Raw genomic sequence first — 24,687 nt, 5'->3', positions numbered from 1 at the left:
GGCACGGGGAGGGGGCGGGGCGGCGGCGCGGCCAATGGCGCGGGCGGGCGCGCGCAGGCGCCGAGCGGAGCCGGGGCCATGGCGGCAGCGCCGATGCCGACCCGCGCCCGCCGCGGCGGCCCCGCCCGTGCCCGCTGAGGGCAGCAAGCCCAGCCCGGCCGCTGCGGGCGGCGCCGGCGCCCGGGGCGGCGCCGGGCGGGGGGCTGGGGCGGCGCGGGGTGCCGAAGGCGGCGCGGCCGGCGGGAGGGGGCCGGTGAGTCGGGGGCCGGCGGGGCCTGGGGTCGGTCGGGGCTGATGTCCGCGGGGCGCGGCGTTGCCGGGGCTGACCGCGCTGTCCCGCAGTGCCGGTGTCCGCGGCCGTGGCCGCTCCCCCGGACGGGGCCATGTCCAACGGCGTGTACGTCCCGCCCGCGGCCAACGGCGACGTGAAGCCCGTGGTGTCCACCACGCCGCTCGTGGACTTCCTGATGCAGCTGGAGGACTACACGCCCACGGTACTGGCGCGTGGGGCGGCTCCGGGGGGACGGGACGGGACACGGGGCAGCTCCCACGGGGCCGTGGAGCTGTTCCAGCTCTTTCCTCCCCAGATACCAGACGCCGTGACGGGGTATTACCTGAACCGGGCGGGGTTCGAGGCCTCGGACCCCCGCATGTAAGTGGCAGCAGGGCAGGGGGCGGCAGTGGGACCCGCGGTTAGGGTTAACCCCCCGGCCCCTTGCCGATGCGGCCCCTGCCCCGCAGCATCCGCCTGATCTCACTGGCAGCGCAGAAGTTCATCTCTGACATCGCCAACGACGCCCTGCAACACTGCAAGATGAAGGGCACAGCCTCGGGCAGCTCCCGCAGCAAGAGCAAGGTGGGGGCACCGGGGAACCCCCTCTTCGGGTTGGGGCTGAGCCCGGGATGTGGGGAGCAGGAACCCCAACTCTGCTGCACTCTTGGGGGATCCCTGTGGGTGGGGAGGGGCTGGTGGGGACACGGTTTGGTCCCCCTCCAGAGTGTGGGAGCAGCTGCTCCCCTGGCAGCTCCAAGTCTGGGGAGGGGCCAAAACAGCGTTAGTGGGGACCCTTGCAATGCCACACTGGGAGCTTGAGGTCCTACAAGGGCAATGGCACTTATTGCTTGGGGTCTACGGACAGCTGAGGACATGGAGTGATGGAATGTGGGGAGCTGGGAACATCCCAGCACTGCCCAGCAGCTCTTCTGGGAGCAGGCCCGCTGTCCTTGCACTGGAGGAGGTCCCAGAGCTCTGGCAGCTCCTCTGGAAGGGGAATACCCCTGTCCCTATGCCATATGGGGGTCCCCGTGCCGGCTGTCCCTGCCATGATGATGTGCCCTGTGTCCCCCAGGACAAGAAATACACTCTGACCATGGAGGACCTGACACCAGCGCTGGCCGAGTACGGCATCAACGTGAAGAAGCCACATTACTTCACGTAGGGCCCGGGGGGCTCAGGCAGTTTGTAGAGGCTGTGTTGGTGCCATTAAACACCCAAGAGGGTTTTGTGGGAAGGCAGCCTGGCTCCTGTGCCTGCACCCACAAATGCTGGCCCTGGCCTCCCCCACGGGGGGCTGTCGGGCTCACCCCCTTCTGCCAGTCCTGGGGGGCTCAGCCCTCCCCCAGGAGCAGAGTGGGGCAGGGGGAGGCAGGACTGCCCAGCACTCTTCTCTTTCCCAAACTGTTCCCAATGGGGAATGCCTGGGGGCTGCACTGGCAGCACTGGCGATGGAGCTGGGGAGGGGACCCTGAACGCACATCATCCCCCACTCCATGCCAGGCCTTGTGCTGGGCACCTGCTGAGGGGGTCCTGAGCCCACCTACCTCTGCACCAGGCACCTCCTGAGGGGGTTCTGAACCCACCCACCTGCACTGGGCACCTCCTGAGGGGGTTCTGAACCCCCCACCTGCACTGGGCACCTCCTGAGGGGGTTCTGAACCCACCTACCTGCACTGGGCAGCAGGGTTTGGCTGTGAGTGCCGATTTGTGCCCAGGGCTTTGCAGACTCAAGGGCAGCCCCTCCCTGCACTCCAGCAGCCAAAGGTTCCATACCAAACGTTTATTTGGGGGCCAGTGGCCATGCCAACGCTGTAGGGAAGCGTCCGGTGAAGCGCAAAGCAGGAGCAGTGCTGGGCGCCACGGGCAACCCCCCGGCCTGCCCCCCCAGCCCTGGGGGCTGGGTCCCGCAGCGGAGGCAGTGCCATCTGTACCGTGTGTTCGTGGCTGGCTCAGGGTGAGGGTTGTCCCCTGCTCCCCCTGGCTCTGGGGTTAAAGGCACTTGGGGGTGGTGGGGGGTGCAAGGCAGCATGGCAGGGGGAGGCACCTCCCCGCTACTTCTCCTGCATCTTTTCCAGGATGGGCACTATCATGTCAAACTTGGGGCGCTTGGCTGGGTCCTCATTCATGCAGATCTTCATCAGCTTGCAGATGTGGGGGGAGATGCCAGGAGGAATGGTGGGACGGAGCCCTTCGAGTGCCACCTGTGAGCAGGGAAAGGGGCTGGAGTCAGGATCTGAGCCCTGCCCTCACAGACAGGGACACCTTCCACCTGCTCAGGTGGCTCCAAGCCCCTTCAAATCAGGCTTTGGACACTTCAGGGATGAGGCAGCCACAGCTTCTTTGGGCAACCTGTGCCAGGACATAACCACCTTCACAGGGAAGAATATCTTCGCCTTACTTGACTTAAATCACACCCTTCCCCTCTAGCCCCTCACCTTCATGCCAATCTCCATGTTGGACAGGTCAGCAAAGGGCACCTCCCGTGTCACCAGCTCCCACAGCAGCACCGCGAAGCTCCACATGTCGGCCGAGCGCCGGTTGATCTCCTCCGGCTTCTTCTGCAGAGCTGGGGGGTGGCAGGGGGTGAGCGGGGCTGGGGCTAAGCGGGGACAGGCTGTAGGGCTGGGAAAGGGGCACTCACCTTCAGGGGCCACCCAAGCTGGGGCGTACATCCGCCCTGGGCACTGGAAAGAGAACTTGACATCGGCCATGCTGATCCGCGCCGTCATGTCCTCGTCGATCTGGGGAGAGTGGGCAGTCGGCAGGAGCCCCGGGGGAGCCCCCCTGATCTGGGAGGGGGTCTGGGCCCCCCACTCACCATGACACTGCGGCTGTTGAGATGGTGCCGTGGGATGAGGGGTTCCAGTGTGTGCAGGAAGGCCATGCCCCGCGCAATGTCGAAGGCGAACTTCACTGCCTGCATCTGGTCCACCACAAAATCTGGGAAGGGGGTGACAGGGAGTGAGCCTACCCTAGGGCTGCAGCTGGAGAGGGCTCTGCCATCCCCAAATGTGCTTTCCCCCAGCACTCACTGGTCCCTTCATGCAGGACGTTGTACAGGGAGCCATAGGGCATCCAGTGGCTGATGATGATGGGATGGGGGGCCGGGGGGGCCTGGCAGGCACCCAGCACCGGCAGCACGTTGGGGTGGGAGAAGATCCTGCAAGAGAAATGACAGCCCTGAGAATGGGGAGGAGGGGACGAGCTGCCTGCACCCCCTTAGCTGTTCCCTGCCATCCCCCAGGGCCTCCCAGTCCTTGGGCACCGCTCTGGAGCATTCCTGGCCCTGCGGAGCAGGGCAGGTCCCACCTGTCGCACACCCTGAGAGCTGGTATGGCCCTGGTCAGATGCTGGGGTGGGTGGCCCCAAGCAAGTGCTGGTGGTGGCCCCAGGAAGGTGGGGCACTCACCGCAGCTTCGGGTACTCCTCGTTGAAGTCCCGGCTCTTCCGCGTCGTCCAGTCCCGGATTTTCAACATTTTGATGATGATGTCATTGCCCTGCCAGCGACCCTTCCACAGCTGCAGGGGGGCAGGGCATGGGCACTGTGAGAGGGGCAAGAGGTTCCCAGCACCCCCCAGGCGCCTGCCTGGGGCTGGGGGGACTCCTCTGGAGCCCACAGGACTGAGGGTCCACAATGAGCCAGGCAGGAGCCCTGCCCTGCACCCAGCTGTGGGACCCTGGACCAGCCATGCCTGGCGGGGCCAGGACATGGGGCATCTGTACAGGCTTGTCTGGGGGTAGGAGGGACCCACCTCTCCTGACTGGTTCTCGTTGAGCTTCTGACTCAGGTTCAGCTGTTTGAAGTCGATCCCAGCAAGTTTGTTCAGGGTCCCATTTCCTGCAGGAGAAGGGGGATGGATGCCCACAGCTGCCAGACACAGGGTCCAGCATTGGCAGGGCATGGGGGAGCCATGACCCCCTGCCAAAGGACCCCCAGTCCTTACTGGGCCGGGTGCGGGTTGTGCCCTTCCAGAACGTGTCCTTGTAGGGGATCTTGGTGAGGCTCTGGCCAAGCTTCTCGGCGCGCTCTGCGGAGGGACAAGGAGGAGGGTGGCACCCGGTGGCACCCGGAGCCTGTTGTAGCTGGGCAGGTGTGGGGCCCTACAGGGCCCTCATACCTTTCAGGACCTCCCGCAGCGGTGTCTTGGCCTTGTCTGTGGGGGTCTCGCCATATTTGTTAGCAATGCTGACCAGGGCCCCGCTGCCCACCAGGTCCTGAGCGAGCAGAGAGCGAAGTCTGTGGTTTGTGATCTCCCCCCTCCCCTCCTATCCCTCCTGCCCATCCAGGTGCTCCCGCTCACCTCGGCCACCTGCTCGTGTCCCCAGAAACAGGCGTAGTGCAGTGGTGTGTTCCCATGCTCGTTCACTGCATTGATGTCCGCCTTGAACTGCATCAGCTGAGGACAAGGGACAGTCCCTATGAGCCTAATACCGTCCCCATGAGCCCAGCACTGTCCCAGTCCTCCCTGAGCCTTGTCCTGGGGGAGGCAGGAGCAGCACACTGGGAGCTGTAGGGAGGGGGCAGAGCTGGTGTGGGGCTCATAGGGATTCAGAGGGGGTCGGAGGGGGGCCGCTCAGAGGCACTGTGGGCATTGCCAGCTGACGAGGGGAGTGAGCACTGTGTGGGTGGGGCGGTGGGCTTCCCGGGGGGTGGGGAAGGGCAGGTGCTGGCACGAGGCACAGGTACCTTCTGCACGATGTCGCGGTGGCCATGGCTGGCGGCCAGGTGCAGCGGGGTGTCGTCCCCCCGGTTCATGACATTGATGCGAGCCCCCCGCATGATAAGCATGTCCACCACGTTGGAGCGGCCCTCACGGCAGGCCCAGTGAAGGGGGCTGAACCCGTGGTCATCCCTGTGGGGCGGTGGGGGGCCCTGCTCAGCTGTGGCCCCCCAGCCTGGGCACAGTGGGCATTGCCCACCAAACACTGTCCACAGGGCCGGGCTGAGCATCCATCCCACTCCCTCCCATCCCCACCAGGGCCCCGGCAGCACCAGCCAAATCCCGTCTCCTCCAGGGCTGAATCACAGCTGGATCCCCTCCCTGTCCCCCTGCTCCATGGCCAAGTAAGGGAGGAGGCGGCAGCCGGGCCTTAAATGGAGATCAGGGACTGGCAGGGGGGCTGCCACAGCCCCAACTCCCCTCCAGCCCAGGCTTCCTCCATCCCCCTGGCACAGCAGACCCCATCCACCCTCACCGTGGCCCCACAGCCAGGGGGTACCTGGCACAGAATGGCCCTGTCCCTTGGACACCATCTGTGGGACTGGGAGAGCTCCATGTGCCTGGAACCCCAGGAGGGACGGGGAGGCACAGCCTGGGGAGGCCCCTTGTCCAGAGTGCGTCCAGAATGCTGCAGCCATGGCCTGGCCAGGGTTAGGGTGTGAGGCTGGGCTGTGCCAGCTGCACGTGCCATGGGCGGCTGCTCCAAGCCCTGTGCCTGGCCTGAACACGGCTTCTGAATGGCTGTGGGCTCCACAGTCCAGTGGGACCCCTGGAATGAGCTGTGTGGAGCAGAGACCCAGGCACACAGGGCACCCCACGCAGCCCCTGGCCCCAGTGGTCCCGGCCCTCCTGTCAGACCCAGCCGTGTGCCCGCACAGCTGCCGTGGTCTCCCCGGAGAGAGAACGGGGACACAGTCACCAGACAGTGGCACCGCGGGGACAGGGAAGCTTCCCCAGCCCAGCCAAGCCCCCGCCGTGGCCATGGCCGCAAGGAAGTGGCCGGAGGATGTTCGGCCTCGTGCCTCAGCGATGCGGTAACTTCCTCTGGCGGGGAGGAGCTGCATCCCACCGCCTGCCCGGGACACGGAGCCCAGTGCAAATCCCCCGGCACAGCCCCCCCGCCCAGCCTGGCCCCGCTCACCCCTGGTTGAGGTCGTTCTCGGTGTTGTCCAGCCACAGCCGCACAGCCACCGCGTTGCCCTCCCGGCACTGCGTGAAGATGTCATCCATGGCGGCTGTGGGAGGGAAGGGGGGGAAGGACGTGGGGACCCCGATCCCACTCACCCCTGGGGCAGCAAGGGCAGGAGCTCCCAGCCCCCTCCTTGTCCCCTCCCAGCCCTTCCCACAGCCCTGTGGGAGGCCGAGGGCTGGGATGGAGCCGGAGCAGCGGCTGAGGGGAAGTTCCTGGGTGACTCCAGCGGGGCAGTGGCTGCCTGCAGGAAGCCAGACTGGCACCCCCGAGCTTATCACCGGGAACAGCTGGCCCTTTACCCCCAGCTCTGGGGGGAGCAGGGCTGGGGGAGCTCAGCATCCCCAGCATGGGATCCCACAGATTGGGGGGGAGCAGGGCTGAGGGAGTTCAGCATCCCCAGCACAGGATCCTGCAGTTCATTACCCTCCTGACCCTCTTGGCTGGGTCTGGCACAGCACCATGCTCAGGAACCAGGACCCCAAAGCACCATGCGCTTCCCTTGGATCCATGGACACTGCAGCTTGTAGCCAGGCACAGAGCTCCCTCCTGCTGTCTCCCTGAGGCCCCAGCTGTGAGCGTGGGATGCCCTGCCCAGGCTCTGTGGCATCCAGCCGGGACATGGGGTGAGTCTCACAATGTGGGGACAAGGACAGACTGTGAACGATGTGCCCAACGTTCACCTGTGGGGGCTCAAACCTGCTGCCTCAGGGCCCAGTGCCCACCCAGCCACGACAGGACCCCTGCCTGCTGCCAGCACCTGGCAGCAGCCCTCCAGGGCCCTGCCTGCACCCCCTGGCCCAGGCGGCTCCAGGGGTGTGGGATGCAAAGCCCCGGACCCTCGCTGGGGTCTCTCAGGCCCCAGAATGGCCCTGGCACGTCCTGGCAGCACCAGCCCTGTCCCGGCTCTGGAGCACCCACAGCCCCAGACGAGATTTATCCCCCACCCACTTGGGGGCACCCCAGGACGCCCCACACTGGTCCCGGCCCTGTGGTTCCCCATCCTGCTGTCACCGCCGTGGGGACACCCCGCCGTGTCCCCTGCTGCACCCTCCCGTCACCCACCGGCCCCCGCCTGGTCCCGGAGGGCCGCCAGGACCCCCCGCCCCAGCCCAGCCGGGATCGCCAGGTGCCCACCTCCGCCCCGACGAACCCCGGGACCGGACCCACCGCCCCGCGGCGGACGAGATGTGGGGACCTTGTGCCCCCCCCGTGCCCCCGGGTGACCCCAAACCAGCTGCCAGGGCCTCACTCTGCCCTCCCTGCGGTCCTCCCAGTCCCTCCCCTGTGTCCCCACCCCTTCCTGCAGCCCCCTCGCCCGTCCCGCGGCCTGCCCCGCGGTGCGGTGGCGGTGCGTGCCGCCGTTACCGGTGCGCGTCCCGGGCTCCGCAGGGCGGCGGCTGCGGCGGCTCCGCCCGGCACGGCACCCCCTGGCGGCCGGAACCCTCACCGGACACGGCTCCGCCACACGGCACCGGGGCGGGGCCACGGGCGGGGCGCGGTCACCGGGGCGGGGCGCGGTCAACCGGCTGGGGCGGGGCGTGCGCGGCCCCGCCCCCGCACCGGGGCCGCCGGTCCTCCGGGCCGCGAGGGGGCGCTGTGGGCGCGTTGCCGCTGGGCGGGCGCACGTGTGTCCGGTACCGGCGGAGGGGCCCGCGCGGGGCCGGGCCAGGCCGGGGTCCCCGCGCCATGTTTGCAGAGGAGGACTGGCACGGCGCGGCGGAGCCGGTGCCCCGCGGCGCCCCCGAGGGCCCGGGCCGGCCGGTAAGCGGGTGGCGCGGAGGCGGCGGGCCGCGCCGGTCCCGGGCTCGGGGAAGTGACCGGCCCCCGCCCTCCGCAGGGCCCCGCGGCGGGGAAGCGGCTGCCGGGGACCGGCCTGGACGGCGAGGCAGCGCGGAAGCGGCCCCGGGGGCGGAGGAAGGCCGGCGTGCCTCGGGCTGCGGCGGGCGAACGCCCGTCCGGCCCCGGCGAGCCCCGGGAGAACGGGCAGCGCCCGGACACAGGTACCGGGGCGGCTCCGGGGCCCCGCGGGCAACCGGGAGCCGCCGCCGCGCCCTCACCCGCCCTGTCGGTGCCCGCAGACGGCCCGGCCGAGCCGCCAGCGGAGCTGAGCCGGAGGCAGCGGCGGAACCGGCAGAAGAAGCAGCGGCGGCAGCAGCAGGAGGCGGCGGCGGGGCCGAGCGGGGAGCGGGGCTCGGGACCGGGGCCCCCGGAGCCACCGGGCCCCCAGGAGGCGTCCCCAGAGCCCCGCTCCGACCGCTCGGCCGCGCTCCGCGCGCGGATGGAGGAGCGGCTGCTCGGCGCCCGGTTCCGGTACCTGAACCAGCAGCTCTACACCGGCAGCAGCCGGGACGCAGCGCGGCTCTTCCGCGCGGACCCCGCCGCCTTCCACCTGTACCACCGCGGCTTTGAGCGCCAAGTGCGGGGCTGGCCCGAGCGGCCCGTGCAGCGCATCGTGCGCTACCTGCGCCGCCGGTGAGCGAGGACCGGGATTGTGCTGGGGATGGACCGGGGATCGCACCGGGGGGACGCCGGGCCGGGCCGCCTTGACTCCGTTCCCCCCCCCAGGCCGGCGTCAGGAATCGGGTGCACTGCTTCGACCTGGTGCCGCTGAGCCCGCGGGTCACTGTCTGCGATATGGCCGAGGTAACGGGGCACCTCCGGGGCGGGGGCGGGTGGCCCCGGGCAGGCTGCGGGGAGGGGACAGTGACGCCGAGGGTCCTGTGCGTCTCTGCCTCGGGCAGCCAGAGACGGGGCTCAGCTGAACCCACAAGCCTGGGGAGCCCGGTGGGGCTGCCCAGCCCCATTACCACCCTCCTCCTCTGGGCTGTCCCGGGTTGGCAGGTGCCCCTGGCGGACGAGTCGGTGGACGTGGCTGTGTTCTGCCTGGCGCTGATGGGCACCAACCTGCAGGAGATCCTGGGGGAGGCCAACCGCGTGCTCAAGTTGGGGTAGGCAGGGACTGGGGGGCAGTGGAGGTTGGGGTGGGCAGAGGCACTGCCTGTGCCCCGGGGATGCCTGGGTGCCCCGCTAAGAACTGGAGTGACCACAGGGGGACCCTGATGGTGGCCGAGGTGGCCAGCCGCTTCGAGAACATCCATGCCTTCCTGAAGGCCATGGGACATCTGGGCTTCAGGACAGTCTCCAAGGTGCGTCCCTGGGTGTGCCTGTGTTGGGCACTGAGGGTGCACTGGGGAGCCCGGGAAGAAGCCTGTGGGGAAGCTGTGCTGGGGCCCAGCCTCTTGCCGGGGAGGGGGATCAGGCCCTTGGGGTGGTGAAATCACATGGGTGTTGGGGGGGGAACCCAGTGCCCACAGAGATGGGGGTCTGGTCAGAGGTTTGAGGGACTGGGCAGTCATGGGGGTGTAGTGTGGGGGTGTTGGGGAGAGGGGCAACCAGGGGTCGGGGCACTCGAGGCATGCAGGGAAGGGGCTGCTGGGGTCTGGTAGGGGGAGACCTGGGGCCCAGTTGGGCTGTGGTGTGAGGCCTGGGTGTGGTGGAGCCTGGAGCGTGTCAAGGGTTCCAGGGCCCTGGAAGGATTGTGGTTTGGGGGTTGATGATGGAGGTACAGAGGTTGGGAGGTATATTGGGGTCAGGGTCTGGGGTGGCATCTGGGGCACTGGGGGCACACAGAGGCTGGATGGAGGAGGGCCCGGGGCACGCAGGGGGAACATGAGGCTCGCTGGGGTGGCGTGCTGGTGGTGGGTGGTGCTGGCGCTTGCGAGTGCTGGGGTTCCCGGTGACCGTGGGATGCTGGTGATGGAGCCGGCTATCCCCGTGCCCCCAGGACCTCTCCAGCTCCTACTTCTACGTGCTGGAGTTCGCCAAGACGGGCCCGTGCCGGGCGGGCCCCGCCCCGGGGCTGCGGCTGCGGCCCTGCCTGTACAAGCGGCGGTGACGGGGAAGGGGGGCTGGCCCCGCCCCCGCGCTGGCCCCGCCCCCCGCGCGGTCACCACCAATAAAGCCGCTGTTTCCGCTCTGCGTGCGTCTGCGCCCGGGGGCGGGGTGGGCGGGGCCTCGGCTGCGCGTGCGCGGTGCTGCGGGGCCTGCGCGGCGGCGGCTCCCGGGGCCGGTACCGGGATGTCGGGGCCGGGCCCCGGCGGGGCCAAGCTCGACATTAACCGCGCCGGCGTGGCCGAGCTCGAGGGCGCCCTCAGCGGCATCGGCCGCCGCCGCGCCCGCGGCATCGTCCGCAAGAGAGAGGTGCGGGGAAGACGGCGGGGCCGGGGAGGGGGCGGCGGCGGGGGGTGTCGGTCCCGGGGGTGCCGGTCCGGGGGGGCGAACGCGAGGGCCGCGTGCATCTCGGTATCCGGGTTTGCCGCTGGGGTCGGGTCGGGATCCCCGCGGGGCCGGGCGAGCACAGCTGCCCCCGAAGAGGCCCCGACGCCGCCGTCCCTCGCTACCGCCGCCGGGGTACCGGGAGGACGCGGGTTCCGGCAGGGTGGGGCGGGCACCGCGCCCCGGCGGCCTCCGAGTGCTGTCACCGGCGCTGACGGGGCGAGAAGTGCTTGCGGGGGCACCCCGCGGCGACCGGTGCCACGGGCAGGAGCGGCACCGCGGGTCTAGCACGGACCGGCGGGTCAGCGCCAGCCCTGCCTCGGGGGCAGCACCGGAGGCGCTCGGCTTGTTTTGGCCTGGGAAAGGGGAGGTGAGGGGGCGGGAGCAACTGGGAAACACCGGGAATGGCAGCGCCGGGAGGGCAGGAGGCGCTTACGCAAAGGGGAGGTGGTCCGAGGGGCGGTGAGGGGGGGATCCGGAGTAGGGCGGTCCCGCTTGCTGCTGGTGGTGGGGAGCAGCAGCAGGATCATTGCAGTAAACTGAGCCCTGCTGGGTCTGAATGGCTGTCCGGATCCTGCCGGGACTCGGGACTGCGCTGGGTCCTGCCTCGGCACAGCCCGGCCGGGTTCATCCCGTGGCAGGCGCGGCAGGAGCCCATGCAGGTGTGACGGGAGGTTCCTCCTCCCGGGTCGGGGGTCCCGCGGGAGGGCTCGCGTGTGCCCGGGGTCCCGGAGCCGCCGCCTGGCCAGGTGGGCTGTGCCCCGGGAGCTCTCCCCGGCCCCCGGGGGAAACAGTGCCCCTGCCCCGGGGCCGTGCCCGTTCCCCATGAGGCTGCTCGGGCAGGGGATCTGTGGGAGCGGGAGGGATTCCTGGGAGCGGCTATTCCTGGCAGGGCTGACTTCGCTCCCCGCAGGAGCTGAAGGGCTTCACCTGTCTGGATGACCTGCTGCACGTCAAGGGCATCACCACGCGCATCCTGGAGCTCAACAGCCAGCGCATGACGTGCCGGCGGCGCTTGGGCCCCGAGGGGGCCCCGCCGGCCAGCCCCGCCCCGCCAGGGGACAGTGGGGATAGCAGGGTGCCCGTGCCACAGGTAGGGGCAGGGCTGGGGGAGGGGATCTGGCGCTTGGGAGCTCAGGGGAGGTGTGTGGGGAACAGGCAGACCTGCGCTGGGCTCTGGAACAGCTGATGCCTGTGGTCTGGGGGTGCTCAGCCCCATGGCCCCCGTGGTGCTGGTGAGTGGAGCCCCTGTGCTCCGGGGCTCTGGCTCTTGCTGGCAGCTCCCCAGCCCCCAGCCCTGCCCTTGCCTCTCCCTGTGCTCAGGCAGTGGCCGAGGAGGAAGACGAGGAGGAGGAGGACACACCAGGGCCTTGGGAGCCGGAGCACCTCGAGAAGGGCAGCCCCGGGTCCGGAGCAGAGCCTGATGGATCTGGGGGGCGGGGGGTGCTGGAGCCCCCCAGCTCTGCTGGGGAGCAGGAGGAGGAAGAGGAGGAAGAAGAGGAGGAGGAAGAGGAAGGGAGCTGCTGCAGTGAGGAGGGGGAGGATGGCAGCAACGTGTACCTGTACTACACCCTGGGGGAGCGCTGGATCGACTACCTGCAGCGCACAGGCGACCGGGGGCTGCTGCGGCACCTGCGCCCCAAGGTGACCAAGGGGGGGACCAAGGGGGTTGATGAGGTGCTTGGGGGTCCTGCACGGGGGAGGGTGGGGTTGGCTCTTGCTGCTGTCGCTCTGACACACTGAGGGGCTGGGGGCTGTCACGGGGGGCTGCTGGGCTGAGTGCTGGGGGCTCCCTGGTGCCTGGCTGCTGGGGCTGGGGAAGGAGGCCCTGCCTCAGTCCCCAACCCCTTGCCCTGCAGGGGGGGCCCTAATTACCATGTGGACCCTGAAGGGAGGCAGTAGGAGGAGGTGGGGGTTTACCTTGTTGCTCTGGGCAGGACATCCACAGGGTTCGGCTTTGGGCAGGTGATGTGTAGGGAAACCTGGGGTTCAGCTCTGGGCGGGGAGTTCACAGAGGTCCAGGGGTCTGGGTCTGCCTCAGCCACTCCAACCAGCTGTGTCCTGCAGATGAAGCGGAAGTCGGAGAACGGCCCAGATGGCCGGGCCCTGTCCCCTGGGAAGAAGCTGTGCAAGGGCTCTGAGTATGGCAGGTGAGGGGGCTCTGGGTACAGCAGGTGAGTGGGTTCCAAGTGCTAGGGCGGGCACACACCTCCTCCAGCTCACCCTGAGAGGATGCTGGAGCTACCTGGGTTGATCAGGGGTTGGCCCAGGTGACCTCCAGCCCTGACCAGTTGTCCATTTGCTGAGCAGGCTGGGCTGGGGGCTGTGGCCAGGTGAGACTGTGGGCAAGGGGTCAGAGGGGGTCAGTAGGGTGGAGCTCCCAGCGGTGGGGATCAATTCCCAGATCCTCTGGCATTGCGTGGCCTGGAGCAGTGCTGGCACGGCTCACCTGTGCCCTGGCCTCACCTGTGCCTGGTCTCTCCCAGGACACTGGGTCCCTGCACCCCCAGCCCCACCACCACCTTTGGGGACCTGCGCAACGCCAAGGTGGGGCAGGCCCGGCGCCGCCGCATCCCCTCAGTGGCTCCACCACCTGAGCTGCAGGACTGGCTCCGCACTTTCCAGGTACAGCTCATCTAGGGCTCCAAAGGGTGGGAGCCAGGCCTGATGAATCCCCACTGCCGGTAGGGGCTGGGCCCACTGTGCATTTTGGGGAGTTTTGCTCAGGTGAGGTAGCTCAGAGGGGGTGTCAGTCCTGTCCTGCTGCCCCCCCCCCGCCTGGGATGGTGTTACCTGCCACACTGCACGTGACCTGTGACCCACTGCATACGTCCCACTGAGCTCCCACCTTCCTTGGGTTCCTGGCCTGGGGGCTAGGGCAGGAGCTCAGGCTGGCTGGGCTGTGGGCACCAGGGGGTCTCCACCTGTGTGCTGGCCTGTGGCTGGGCACATGGAGCTGGGGGTCACCAGGGGTCCCCCTGCAGCGCTGGAGCGGCCCCGAGAAGCTGCTGGCCCTGGATGAGCTCATTGACCGCTGTGAGCCGGCACAGATCAAGTACATGATGCAGGTCATCGAGCCCCAGTTCCAGCGGGACTTCATCTCTCTGCTCCCCAAGGAGGTGAGCAGGGCTGGGAGCTCGCAGGCACAGCCTGACCCCCTCTAGGGACCCCCATGACCCCTGTTCTCCCTGCAGCTGGCCTTGTATGTCCTGTCCTTCCTGGAGCCGCGGGACCTGCTCCGTGCTGCCCAGACCTGCCGCTACTGGAGGGTCCTGGCTGAGGACAACCTGCTCTGGAGAGAGAAGTGCCGTGAGGAAGGTGAGGACCCCCCAGGCTGGGGGCTGGGGGCCACCCTGGGCTCGGCTCAGGTGAGGCACCGCTGCATTCCCCCTGCAGGGATCGAGGAGCCCTTGCACCTGCGGAAGAGGCGCCTGCTCAGCCCCGGGTTCATGTACAGCCCCTGGAAATTCGCCTTCCTGCGCCAGCACCGCATCGACATGAACTGGCGCAGTGGGGAGCTGCGGCCTCCCAAGGTGGGTCTGGGTGTCCCACCAGGGACAGACTCTGGGGAGCTGAGAGCCCCCAAGCTGGGTCTGGGGCACTGCAATGGGGGGAGTTGGTGTGGGATCTGCCGCACAGAGCAGATCCAGTTCGGAGCAGTGGGGGCAGCAGAAATGGAGTCCCATGGGCTTGGGTAAGGAGGGTCCCTCCTCTCATTCCTCTCCAAGCCCCTGTGCAGGGCTGGAGCCAACCCCAGTACCCAAGGAGGGTACAGATGCCCAGGCCTCACCTGTCTCCCATGCAGGGTCCCAGAGCCCTGGGATGCTCTCCATGGGGCGTCCCTCTTGCCCTCTGGGCAGAGCTCCCACTACCTCTTGTCTTACTCCTGAGCCCCCCCATTCCCTCTTTCCCAGTAGGCCCCTGCCCCTGGCAGCAGCTGCCCAACCACTCCCCCCGGCTCTGCTGCCTTGCAGAAGCATTGAGAGGTGCAGGTCATTTGGGGATCCCTCTGTCCTTCTTCCCCACAGCACCTGCCGCCTCCCACTGTTCACTGTGTTTGAGGGGTCCTGTGGGCTTAGGGGGGCCCATGCTGCTCCCCCTCCATGCCTGTGCTCCCACAGGTGCTGAAAGGCCACGACGACCACGTGATAACCTGCCTGCAGTTCTGCGGGAACCGCATTGTCAGCGGCTCTGACGACAACACGCTCAAGGTGTGGTCAGCTGTCACCGGAGAGGTGAGTGTCACTGTCACAGGGCAGGTGTCACAGTCTGTGGGCAGGTGTCACTGTCACGAGGCATGTGTCACAGTCCATGGGGCAGGTGAGTGTGGCATTGTCACTGCTGCCATGGGGGGGCCAGGACAGGGACCATCCCCCTGTGCTGAGCACAGGTGAGGCTGCACCCTGACTCCTGGTATCAGTTTGGGACCCTGGTGACAAGGACATTGAGCTGTGCTGCTCTGCCCTGCTGCAGGTGGGGGTAGGTGGGAGAGGCCCACCTGTCCCTCACGTCCCGCCCCCTACAGTGTGTTCAGACGCTAGTGGGCCACACGGGGGGCGTGTGGTCCTCCCAGATGAGGGACAGCATCGTCATCAGCGGTTCCACGGACCGCACGCTCAAGGTGTGGAACGCGGATAGCGGCGAGTGTGTGCACACACTGTATGGACACACCTCCACCGTGCGCTGCATGCACCTGCACGGCAACAGGTACGGGCTGAGGGAGCTCTGTGGGAGGGGGGCCTGGGGAGTGAACCTCGTTGCCCCAGGGCCGCCCCGTCAGCCGGGCCCCAGGTGTCCCCTCACCCACAGGGTGGTGAGCGGCTCCCGGGACGCCACACTGCGGCTTTGGGACATCGAGACAGGGCAGTGCCTGCATGTGCTGATGGGACACGTGGCGGCCGTGCGCTGCGTCCAGTACGATGGCAACAAGGTGGTCAGTGGCGCCTATGACTACACGGTCAAGGTGTGGGACCCCGAGAGCGAGAGCTGCACCCACACCCTGCAGGGGCACACCAACCGTGTTTACTCCCTGCAGGTACGGCCTCACACCTCCCCTCCTGCAGCCTTCCCCTCTCCAGCTGCCCTGATTTCCCTGCTCGCTGCAGGTACAACCTCACACACCTGCTCTTGTGCTGCCTTCACCTGTCACTCCCCTGCTTTCCAGTCACAGGGCACAAGCTGTGCCAGACAGTCCCCATGTGTACTGCAGGCACGTGTAGGCCGTGTCTGCGCCGTCAAGGGACATGTCTGAGCAATGCAAGGACACATGGACCACATCTGTGTCCTGTGGGGACACTCCACTTCCCTGACACTCTCTCCCACACATATGCTGTGGGCACAAACACTGGTCTGTACCCATTCCCCAGAGCATTTGTAGACCCCAAAAAAACTGAGGGGTATGTGAGGCTGTGGCTCAGCCACTGAGCCAAGGACTGAGCTGGAGCTGAGGGTGCTGTGTTCCAAACTGGGTGGTGCTGGAGCCAGGGGCATAGCTGGAGCTGGGAGGGCTGCACCCCAAAGCAGGGAGCACTCCTGTCCCCGGTGCTGAACTGGGCCTCCCCCTCTGGCAGTTTGATGGGACACACATCGTAAGCGGGTCCCTGGACACGTCGATCCGGGTGTGGGACGTGGAGAGCGGGAACTGCCTGCACACCCTCATGGGGCACCAGTCCCTCACCAGTGGGATGGAGCTGCGCGACAACATCCTCGTGTCCGGCAACGCTGACTCCACCGTCAAGATCTGGGACATCAAGACGGGGCAGTGCCTGCAGACACTGCAGGGTGAGGGGTGTTCCCCACCCTCAGGGGCCTGCGGGTGGCAGGCAGGGGCTCCCCTTGATCAGGGGGCTGGGAGGGAGCAGTTCCTTCCCTCAAGGGGCTGCAGAGGGAATGAGGCCCCCAGATGCAGGAGGGCAGGTGTCACCTGGCCATGGGTACCCCAGATTGGTGGGGCAGGTGTCACCCTGCTGTGGGTACCTCAGATGTGGTGGGGCAGGTGTCACCTGGCCATGGGTACCCCAGATGCAGGAGGGCAGGTGTCACCCGGCCATGGGTACCCCAGATGCAGGAGGGCAGGTGTCACCTGGCCATGGGTACCCCAGATGCAGGAGGGCAGGTGTCACCTGGCCGTGGGTACCCCAGATGTGGTGAGGGCAGGTGTCACCCGGCCGTGGGTACCCCAGATGTGGTGGGGCAGGTGTCACCTGGCCGTGGGTACCCCAGATGTGGTGGGGCAGGTGTCACCTGGCCTTGGGTGCCCCGCGTACTCCTGGGGCTCACAGCTCTCTCCCCACAGGTCCCAGCAAGCACCAGAGTGCCGTGACCTGCCTGCAGTTCAGCTCCAAGTTCGTGGTGACCAGCTCTGATGACGGGACGGTGAAGCTGTGGGACCTGAAGACGGGGGAGTTTGTGCGGAACCTGGTGGCCCTGGAGAGCGGGGGCTCCGGGGGTGTCGTGTGGCGCATCCGCGCCTCCAACACAAAGCTGGTGTGCGCCGTGGGCAGCCGCAATGGCACCGAGGAGACCAAGCTGCTGGTGCTGGACTTCGATGTGGACCTCAAGTGACCCCGGCCAGCCCGGGGGGCCCGCGGGAGGGGTGGCCCCGGCGCAGGCGCTGGCCCCCGCGGGCAGGACAGGGGGGCGCCCAGCCAGGCCTTATTTATATGCGCGGGAGCGCCTGGCCGGGCCGCAGAAGCATGTTTTATACACAGAATATATCGATTTATTTCTGTACTGGGGCTCCTGCTCTAGCCCTGAGCCCTGGCCAGGGGCTGCGGTGCATCCCCTCTGCCTGTGGGCAGCACAGCAGGGGACAGGCTCTCCGGTGTCACAGTCCATGGGAACCGGCTCTCCCTGTACACACAGGCCCCTGGCTGGGGGTGATGGCCCAGCAGCACCTGACACCCCACAGCACTGGGTGCCTGCTCTGCACCAGCCATTTATAACACCGCTGTCCTGGTGCCCACAGGGGGTCCTGCAGCCCCCCCTGCAGTGACCCCAGCTCTGAGGGCAGCGCTGGCCCTGGGATACCCTGTGCCAGGCTTGTTCTACTCCTTACTCGGGGAGCTCCCCAGCACCGGTGAGAGCTGCAAGACCAAGAACCTCCCCAGTGTGTCCATCGGCAGCCTCTGTGCTGCCCCAGGCCCACACAGAGACCCCATGGAACCCCCAGGGCTGGATGGAGCTGGAGGATCGGGGGTGTCTCTTTGCCCAGGTGAAGCAGCCGTGACCCCTTTCCCCCCAGTGCTACTCCTCTGCCCTGACAGGGCCTCCTGGACACCCTGGTGCTGCCCCTCTGCAACCTCCATGGCACCCCAGCCCCCACAGGGAGACGTCTGTCTCATATTTAGGCAGAATTCCCAGGATTCCCAGTTATGCCGTGGGGTTCCCCCTGCCAGACAGAGTTGGGGTTCCAGTGCCCTCCCGGAGCATGGCATGGAGCCGTCACTGAAGAGACGTTTTATTGGCACCAGAGATCCACTTCCTAAACATCCAGACACGTGGGGGCTCCCCTGGTCCTGTGCCCCCTGCCCCGCCGGCCCGGGGACTGTCGGGGCCGAGCGGAGGCGCTGCTCCCACCCAGAGCTCCGGTGGGGCCCCAGCGCTGCTGCTCCTGCCGGGGCCGGAGGGGCCGGTCCTGCCCCCCGCCGCCGTGGGAAGGCGCGGCCGGGCCGTGCTACGTGCCGGCACCGGGAGCGGCGGGCGAGGGCGCGGCGGGGCCCGCGGCCGGGGTCCCCACGGCGCCGTGCTCGGCCGCGCGGCGCTGCAGGAGCGCGGGCACCAGCCCCACGTAGGAGCTCATCAGGCGGTGGTTGGCGCGGACCAGCCTCGCGGCGCAGCTGTCCAGGCACGACTCCTGCGGGCCGGGACGGGCCGGGGGGGCGGGTTAGGGGGCGCGGGGACTCCCGTGCCGGCCCCCCCTCCCGGCGCCCCGCTCACCTCGCGGCCCGTGAGCAGCCGGTAGTCGAGGGTGCAGACGCAGTGGCGGAAGCAGAGCTCGGTCATGCGGTTGTAAACCAGCAGGAAGTCCCGCAGCTGGAGGGCATGGGAGGGTCACAGCGGGGCAGGGCCAGGACCCCCACACGGGCCCGAGAGCCCCGGGCCCCTCCCTTGCCAACGCGGGGCCTCGGGATCCCACGCCGGGATCCCGGCCCAGAGCCCCACGAGCCCGGCCCCCGCGCCCCCCGTCCCTGGGCTCACGCTGCGGAGCTGCTGCCGGTGCTCGGCCGCGGGGTCCATGCCGGGCCCGCCGCTGTGCCCCGCTCGGCGGGGCCCGGCCCACGGCGCGCCGCTGACGCCGTTTCCGGCCCGGCGCCTCCGTGACGGCGCTTCCGGCGCGTCCGGGCCGAGGCGGAGCGGGAGCGGTGCGGGGGGGCCCGGCGGGGCCGGGGCGCAGGTGGGGCCGGGTCACCGCCCGCGGGGAGCGGCCGCGGGGCGGCGGGGCCCGTCCGCGAGGGGGCCGGGCCGTCTCTGGCCGGTCCCGCCGGGAGCGGCCTCCGGGAGTCCCCGCGGGGGTCGGTCCCGCCGCTCGGCCCGGCCGGGGGTGGGTGCGGGCGGTCGCGTCCCGGGGGCTGTGGGGCCGCTGCCCCGGGAGATGGCGCGGGGCGGTGCCAACCTGTCCCGCGGGGCTCGGCACCGCCGCCGGGCCGGGCCTAGGGACAGGGCACAGATAACGGGCATCTGGAGCCCGCCCCGGGCCCCGCCTGCCCCGGAATGTGGCCGGACCGGTCTGGGCGCTCGGGGCCCCCCCGCACCTCCCGGGCTGCGGACGTGGCTCCCGGCGCGCTGCTGCGGGCCGGGCCGGGTGCCCCGGGACAGCGGCTGCGGGTCCCCGCCGGCGTCTGTGAGGGGACGCGCGGTGCGGCCCCGGGAGCGCGGGGATCCGGGGGAACCTGGGCAGGACAGGGGGGAGACGGCGCGGGGCTGGCATTGGCGCTGGGATCGGGGTTGGGATTGGTGCCTTCGTGACGTGCCGCTCCACTCTCCGGGAGCGTTCTGGAAGCCAGGGCAGCCCCCAGGGCCGGGCGGGGCAGCAGCTGCAGGAGGCCCTGGGCAGGGGCAGAGACGGCTCAGTGCCGGCAGCTGTCGGAGAGTGGGACCCCCTAGGCTGCCCCCTCCTGCCCCTGGCGTCGGAGCCCACCCCCTCGGGTCCCAGCGCCACTTCCTCATCCCCTCAGGCCCTGAGGATGTCGGACGGGATCCTGAGCAAGGCGGCCACCATGGAGATCCCCATCAGCAGCAACGGGGACACGAGCAGCCTGCCCGAGGATGATGGCCTGGAGCAGGTCTGGGGGGCTGGAGACCCCGGGGGGTGTTTGGGGCTGTGCCGGGGCCCTGCTGGGGCCAAGCTGCCCCTGCAGCTCAGCCCCCCGTGCTCCTGTGCCCCTCAGGACCTGCAGCAGGTGATGGTGTCAGGACCCAACCTCAACGAGACCAGCATCGTGTCAGGCGGCTACGGGGGCACAGCCGAGGGCATCATCCCCACAGGCACCATCAAAGGTACGGGGACTGGGCTGGCAGGGGGGCTTCTGCAGGGAAGGGGGGCTCATCTGCTCTCACTGCCCCCGGTTCTGGCATGAGGCTCTGCTCAGCCGAGGCCCCTCCCAGGAGGCTCTGTCCCCGCTGGGCTCAGGCCATGTGCAGGAGCAGCATGGGGGGTGTGCTGCTGACCCCATCCCTGCTCCCCCCAGGCCAAGGTGGGGTCTCTGCCGGGTTAGCTCTGTGCCCTCAGCCAGGACACCCCAACAAGGTTCTCAGAGGCCTTCCAGTGAAGGGTCCTGGCTCTGCCCCAGGCTGGGGGCAGCGAGAGCTCTGGGCTGTGGATGTGGATGGCAGGGGCGGACAGGGGCCACTGAGGCCCTGCTCTCCACTGACCCCTCCTCACTGTCCCGACTGGGCCAGGCCGTGGTGTGCCACAGGAGCCGTGGCACCACTGTCCCTCTGTCCTTGCTCCACACGGATCTGTTCCTGAGAGTCCCTCCATGGCAGACCCCAGCCCCCATGGGGCCTGGGGGGGGTCTGTGTGGGCAGAGGGGGTGTGTGCATGCTCTCCCGGGGCTGGCAGCCCTATACCCCCAGCACACCAGGCCTGCCTGGCTCTCGGAGCAGAGACCCCCACTGAGGGGCCAGAGGAGGCTGGGGGTGTTCCCTGGGGCAGGGGTATCCGTCTGTGTGGCCACAGCCACGTCTCTGGGTTCCAACACTCACCTGCCACCATCGCTCTCCCGCTGCCGCCCGCCTGCACTCTCGTCCCCACTCCCTGCCTCCCGTCCCCTCTGCCTTGGCCATCCCTGTCCCATGCCTTGTGCCCTTCCATCCTGCCCCACCCCCTGCTCGGCGCCCGCAGCCCCCCCGTTTCCAGGCTCTCTTGTCCACCCTCACCCCCCCCGAGGACCGTCGGTGCCCCCCAGTGCGCCCGCTGCCCGCAGGATGGCCCGCCCGGCCGCCGCCCCCACAGGTACTGCCCCTCTCCTTACCCTGACCCATCCTGCTGCCGGGACAAAGGACAGTGCTGATGGGCCTGGGGGTCTCAGAGGTGGGTCCCAGCCAGGGGGTCCCCCCTGTCCCCACAGCCCACGCAGGGGTCTCCTTGTGCTGCCAGGTCCTGCTCTCCCTGGTGATGGGAGACAGCAGGACGGGGCAGGGCCTGGGCTTGGCTGTGCAGGCAGATGTGGCTGGACTGGTGTCTCTTCCCCTATGTGGGACACCCTAGGGGGGCTGGCAGGAGCAGGGACCCCGCCACAGTGCTTGTGAGCTGGTGCTGGGCACATACATAGCTGGAGCTGGGGGCCCTGCTGTGGGGACAGTGGCTCTGAAGGGGAGGGCCTGCCTGGCCACCCATGGGCGCTGCTCCCTGGAGCTGGTGCCAGATCCTGTCCCTGTCCCTGTCCCCATGCCAGGCCCCGGGCTGCACACGCCACCCTCGGGCCCCCCGCCCGGCGGGGAAGAGGTCGTGCGCGGCATCGCCGTCGAGAAGTTTGACATCGTCAAGAAGTGGGGGATCAACACCTACAAGGTGAGGGCTGAGGCGACCCCAGCGGGCCCCCTGACCCCCTCTCCTGCAGTGCTCCGAGCAGCTGCTCTTGGAGCAGCTGGGGGGTCCACACACCCTGTGCCCCCTGACCTCGTATCCCGCAGTGCACCAAGCAGCTGCTGTCGGAGCGGTTCGGGCGGGGGTCCCGCACGGTGGACCTGGAGCTGGAGACGCAGATCGAGCTGCTGCGCGAGACGAAGCGCAAGTACGAGAGCATCCTGCAGCTCGCGCGGGCGCTCACGTCCCACCTGTACAGCCTGGTGCAGACACAGCATGCCCTGGGCGACGCCTTCGCCGACCTCAGCCAGAAATCCCCCGAGCTCCAGGTGTGCCGGGGGGCACACGGGAACTGCCGGCACTGGGGAACGTGTGGGCACCAGGGCCAGGGCTGGGGGGAACACCTGGGCAGCAGGGCAGAATAGGGACACCTGGGCACCAGGACTGGGGGGACACCTGGGCACCAGGGTCAGGGGAGATGGGGACTACTGGGACTGGAGGTAATGGCCTCGGACACCAGCCTGTGCAGGTGGGGATGTGAGCTGGAGGTGGGCTGGGTGGCACTGGGTCGTGGTTGGGCTCAGTGAGGGGAGAGTTTTCCAACCCAAAAGGCCCTCGATGGAGGGGAGCGGGGCTGTGACTGTGGGCCTCTGTCTGGTGCCAGGAGGAGTTCGGGTACAACGCGGAGACGCAGAAGCTGCTGTGCAAGAATGGGGAGACGCTGCTGGGTGCTGTCAACTTCTTTGTGTCCAGCATCAACACTCTGGTCAACAAGACCATGGAGGACACGCTCATGACAGTCAAACAGTATGAGACAGCCAGGTGGGACAGGGGAACCCATGGGGGGCTCAGGGGTTGCAGGGGCTCCAGGGGCAGGTCACTGACGCCAAGGGTCCCTGGCAGGCTGGAGTATGATGCGTACCGCACGGACCTGGAGGAGCTGAGCATGGGCCCGCGTGACGCCGGTGCTGTGAGCCGCCTGGACGCAGCCCAGAGCCAGTTCCAAAGCCACAAGGACAAGTACGAGAAGCTGCGGGCAGACGTGGCCATCAAGCTCAAGTTCCTGGAGGAGAACAAGGTGGGCAGGGGGGTGGTGGGTGGGATGGAGATGGGGTGTGTGGTGGGTTGTGCAGGGATGGGGGACACAGGGATGAGGGATATGGGACAGGGATGGAAGACACGAATGGGAGGCGTAGGGGTGGGGTATCCCTGCAGGGATTTAACAGCCACATCGGATGTGGCACTCGAGAACGTGGTTCAGCAGTGGGGTGGGCAGTGTTGGTGGAGCAGTGGGACTCGGGTGTCTCCGAGGGCTTTCCCAGCCCATTTCTGTGCTGCTGGGCTGGGGTTGGGCCCCCCCAGACCATGACCCCCCTGTCCCAGATCAAGGTGATGCACAAGCAGCTGCTGCTGTTCCACAACGCCATCTCTGCATACTTCGCCGGGAACCAGCAGCAGCTCGAGCAGACGCTCAAGCAGTTCAACATCAAGCTCAAGACCCCTGGCGCCGAGAAGCCCTCCTGGCTGGAGGAGCAGTGAGCCCCCTGCGCCCCCCCAGACAGGGGAGCCCCCCTGTGGGGTACACATGGACCTCAGTTGTGGCCGGGGGCTTGCTGGGGGCACAGCCTGGGTCCACCAGTTGTGGGGGCTGCCACTGGGATGGGGCCTGCCCATCCCACAGCCCTCCTCAGGGTAGGGTCCAGCAACTCCTTAGCAAAGACCCCCATATAGCAGACAGCCTGAGCCCCCCCTGCCCCCCAGCACCACTGAGGGGCTAGGGACCCCCCCTTGCTGGGCTGCACCCCCACCCTGGTCCCCCTGCTCACCTTGGGGTGGGCCGGGACCCTCTACTGCCCTCCTCTGCCTCCCTTGGGCAGGATGGGGGTGCACCCCCGCAGGTCCCTTCCCTGCTGCCCATGGCACAGTGGAGCTGGGGGGGGCCAGCCCCGGAACAGCTGGGTCCCTCCCATGGCAGGGGGCTGTGAGGGTCCCCTGCCGCACCTGGCACCTGGGGGGTTTCCTGCTGTCCCCCCTACACCTGGGTTACCCTGGCTCCCTTCAGGCCAACCGCGAGTGTTTCTGGGGTGGCTGCTCTCACACTCCTGACCGAGGAGGGGCTGCACTCCTCATGCACTCCTCAAAGCCTCACCCTGCTCCCCTGGGCTGCGGTGTCCTGAGCTGGTGGGGGGGGTCCCTGCACCCTGCTGCTAGTGGGGAGGAGGGGGATGCTGGCCAGGCACTGGGACCCTAGGGGGCCAGGGGAGCTCCAAGCAGGGACCAAACGCCAGCAGAGGCACTGGAGGTGCACACGCCTGTCAGTGCATATGTGTGTGCGGGGACACGTGTGTCCCAGGGCACCTGTGCTGCACACGGGGGGTCGGGGTCCTGGCCAGTGTTCCCCCCACCCCACGAGGGGCCCCCAGCCCGCCCCTGCACTTGGGCACTTTCTCCTGAGACAAAACTGTTGGGTTTTTTGCTCATTAATTTAACCTGTAATTTAATGTCGGGATCTGACCCTGATCCCCCTCCCGGTGACGGTCTGACCCCCTCCCACTTCTGTAAGACCCCAATAAACGGTACGGATCAGTGTGTGCGGGGCTGCACCAGGACCCCTGCACTGGGGGGCATGGGGGAGCTGGGAGGTGTTGAGTGACTGCACCACTGGGCTGGGGCTGCTGGGGCTGATGAGAGACACGGGCATGAGTCCTAAAAGGGCCAAGACCCCTGTGACAGGGCCTGGACCTGGGGTGGGGAGCTGGTGCACGGAAGTGGTGGCTCTGGCAGGTGACCGAGGGGCTTGGGAGACATTGCTCCCTTGTCCCCAGGGGGCTGCCCCTCACCCCGACCCCACAGCAGGAGCCGGGTGGGGCTAAATGGGGATGGGCTGGGGGAGCTTGGCCCCGGAGTGCCTCGGGAGTGGGGGCTGGGGGTGCTCAGCCTGGAGGTCCCAGTTCTGTCATTACCATCCCACTGGTCACACCGGGAGTTTGGGTGCCCCTGTTCCCCTTCCCCAGGCTGGGTACTGGGTTTGGTGCCACCTGCTGCCCCCCTCCATCACCCCTCAGCCTGCCACGGCTCCAGCTGCTGTTCCACTGCAACCCCTGGACAACCCCCGGGTCACTGACCTACCCCTGGGACACTCCCTTTGGAAAAACCTGGCCCCCAGGAGGTTCCCAGTCCCCAACGTCCCTC

At 68.4% G+C, this 24,687-nt stretch overlaps 6 protein-coding genes across 7 annotated transcripts; 4 read left to right on the top strand and 2 right to left on the bottom strand.

Moving 5' to 3' along the window:
- Positions 1 to 315: 315 nt before the first annotated feature.
- On the top strand, positions 316 to 1,515 carry TAF10 (TATA-box binding protein associated factor 10). The gene is made up of 4 exons (XM_050332897.1): positions 316 to 494; positions 588 to 652; positions 742 to 856; positions 1,350 to 1,515. Exons 1-4 carry the CDS (start codon positions 384 to 386, stop codon positions 1,437 to 1,439), a joined length of 381 nt encoding a protein of 126 aa, XP_050188854.1. The 5' UTR covers positions 316 to 383; the 3' UTR covers positions 1,440 to 1,515.
- A 527-nt stretch (positions 1,516 to 2,042) lies between these two features.
- ILK (integrin linked kinase) lies at positions 2,043 to 6,229 on the bottom strand. Its single transcript, XM_050332849.1, has 12 exons — positions 6,141 to 6,229; positions 4,966 to 5,131; positions 4,580 to 4,675; positions 4,397 to 4,493; positions 4,223 to 4,306; positions 4,031 to 4,116; positions 3,687 to 3,796; positions 3,310 to 3,437; positions 3,096 to 3,217; positions 2,919 to 3,018; positions 2,713 to 2,843; positions 2,043 to 2,478 (listed from the first exon to the last, which is right to left on the bottom strand). The coding sequence occupies exons 1-12, from the start codon at positions 6,227 to 6,229 to the stop codon at positions 2,329 to 2,331; spliced, it is 1,359 nt and encodes a 452-aa protein (XP_050188806.1). The 3' UTR covers positions 2,043 to 2,328.
- Positions 6,230 to 6,809: 580 nt separating this feature from the next.
- Positions 6,810 to 10,167, top strand: RRP8 (ribosomal RNA processing 8). The gene is given in 10 exon segments (XM_050332217.1): positions 6,810 to 6,814; positions 7,498 to 7,825; positions 7,888 to 7,952; positions 8,029 to 8,041; positions 8,044 to 8,191; positions 8,270 to 8,718; positions 8,757 to 8,834; positions 9,033 to 9,139; positions 9,241 to 9,337; positions 9,976 to 10,167. Coding segments are annotated over 10 exon segments (1,401 nt in total). The 3' UTR covers positions 10,087 to 10,167.
- A 57-nt stretch (positions 10,168 to 10,224) lies between these two features.
- On the top strand, positions 10,225 to 17,196 carry LOC126649005 (F-box/WD repeat-containing protein 7-like). The gene is made up of 13 exons (XM_050332806.1): positions 10,225 to 10,391; positions 11,380 to 11,559; positions 11,790 to 12,110; positions 12,534 to 12,616; positions 12,953 to 13,091; positions 13,451 to 13,585; positions 13,661 to 13,784; positions 13,863 to 13,999; positions 14,588 to 14,701; positions 14,992 to 15,173; positions 15,276 to 15,501; positions 16,037 to 16,247; positions 16,762 to 17,196. The coding sequence occupies exons 1-13, from the start codon at positions 10,269 to 10,271 to the stop codon at positions 17,028 to 17,030; spliced, it is 2,244 nt and encodes a 747-aa protein (XP_050188763.1). The 5' UTR covers positions 10,225 to 10,268; the 3' UTR covers positions 17,031 to 17,196.
- A 19-nt stretch (positions 17,197 to 17,215) lies between these two features.
- Positions 17,216 to 18,777, bottom strand: TIMM10B (translocase of inner mitochondrial membrane 10B). Its single transcript, XM_050332900.1, has 3 exons — positions 18,666 to 18,777; positions 18,405 to 18,500; positions 17,216 to 18,321 (listed from the first exon to the last, which is right to left on the bottom strand). Exons 1-3 carry the CDS (start codon positions 18,702 to 18,704, stop codon positions 18,142 to 18,144), a joined length of 315 nt encoding a protein of 104 aa, XP_050188857.1. The 5' UTR covers positions 18,705 to 18,777; the 3' UTR covers positions 17,216 to 18,141.
- Positions 18,778 to 18,795: 18 nt separating this feature from the next.
- ARFIP2 (ADP ribosylation factor interacting protein 2) lies at positions 18,796 to 24,086 on the top strand. Of its 2 annotated transcripts, XM_050332858.1 has the most exons (9): positions 18,796 to 18,861; positions 19,643 to 19,750; positions 19,856 to 19,964; positions 20,812 to 20,922; positions 21,365 to 21,480; positions 21,603 to 21,824; positions 22,160 to 22,317; positions 22,399 to 22,573; positions 22,879 to 24,086. In XM_050332858.1, the coding sequence occupies exons 2-9, from the start codon at positions 19,652 to 19,654 to the stop codon at positions 23,032 to 23,034; spliced, it is 1,146 nt and encodes a 381-aa protein (XP_050188815.1). In that variant the 5' UTR covers positions 18,796 to 18,861; positions 19,643 to 19,651; the 3' UTR covers positions 23,035 to 24,086. The 2 variants fall into 2 exon arrangements, with proteins under 2 accessions (XP_050188815.1, XP_050188816.1); XM_050332859.1 differs by lacking the exon at positions 20,812 to 20,922.
- The last annotated feature ends 601 nt before the right edge of the window (positions 24,087 to 24,687 follow it).

The sequence above is a fragment of the Myiozetetes cayanensis genome, unplaced genomic scaffold (assembly GCF_022539395.1).
Source record: "Myiozetetes cayanensis isolate MyiCay16 unplaced genomic scaffold, myiCay2020 scf5-8, whole genome shotgun sequence".
Taxonomy (NCBI): Eukaryota; Metazoa; Chordata; class Aves; order Passeriformes; family Tyrannidae; genus Myiozetetes; species Myiozetetes cayanensis.
This window is presented reverse-complemented; position numbering and strand designations above follow the sequence as displayed.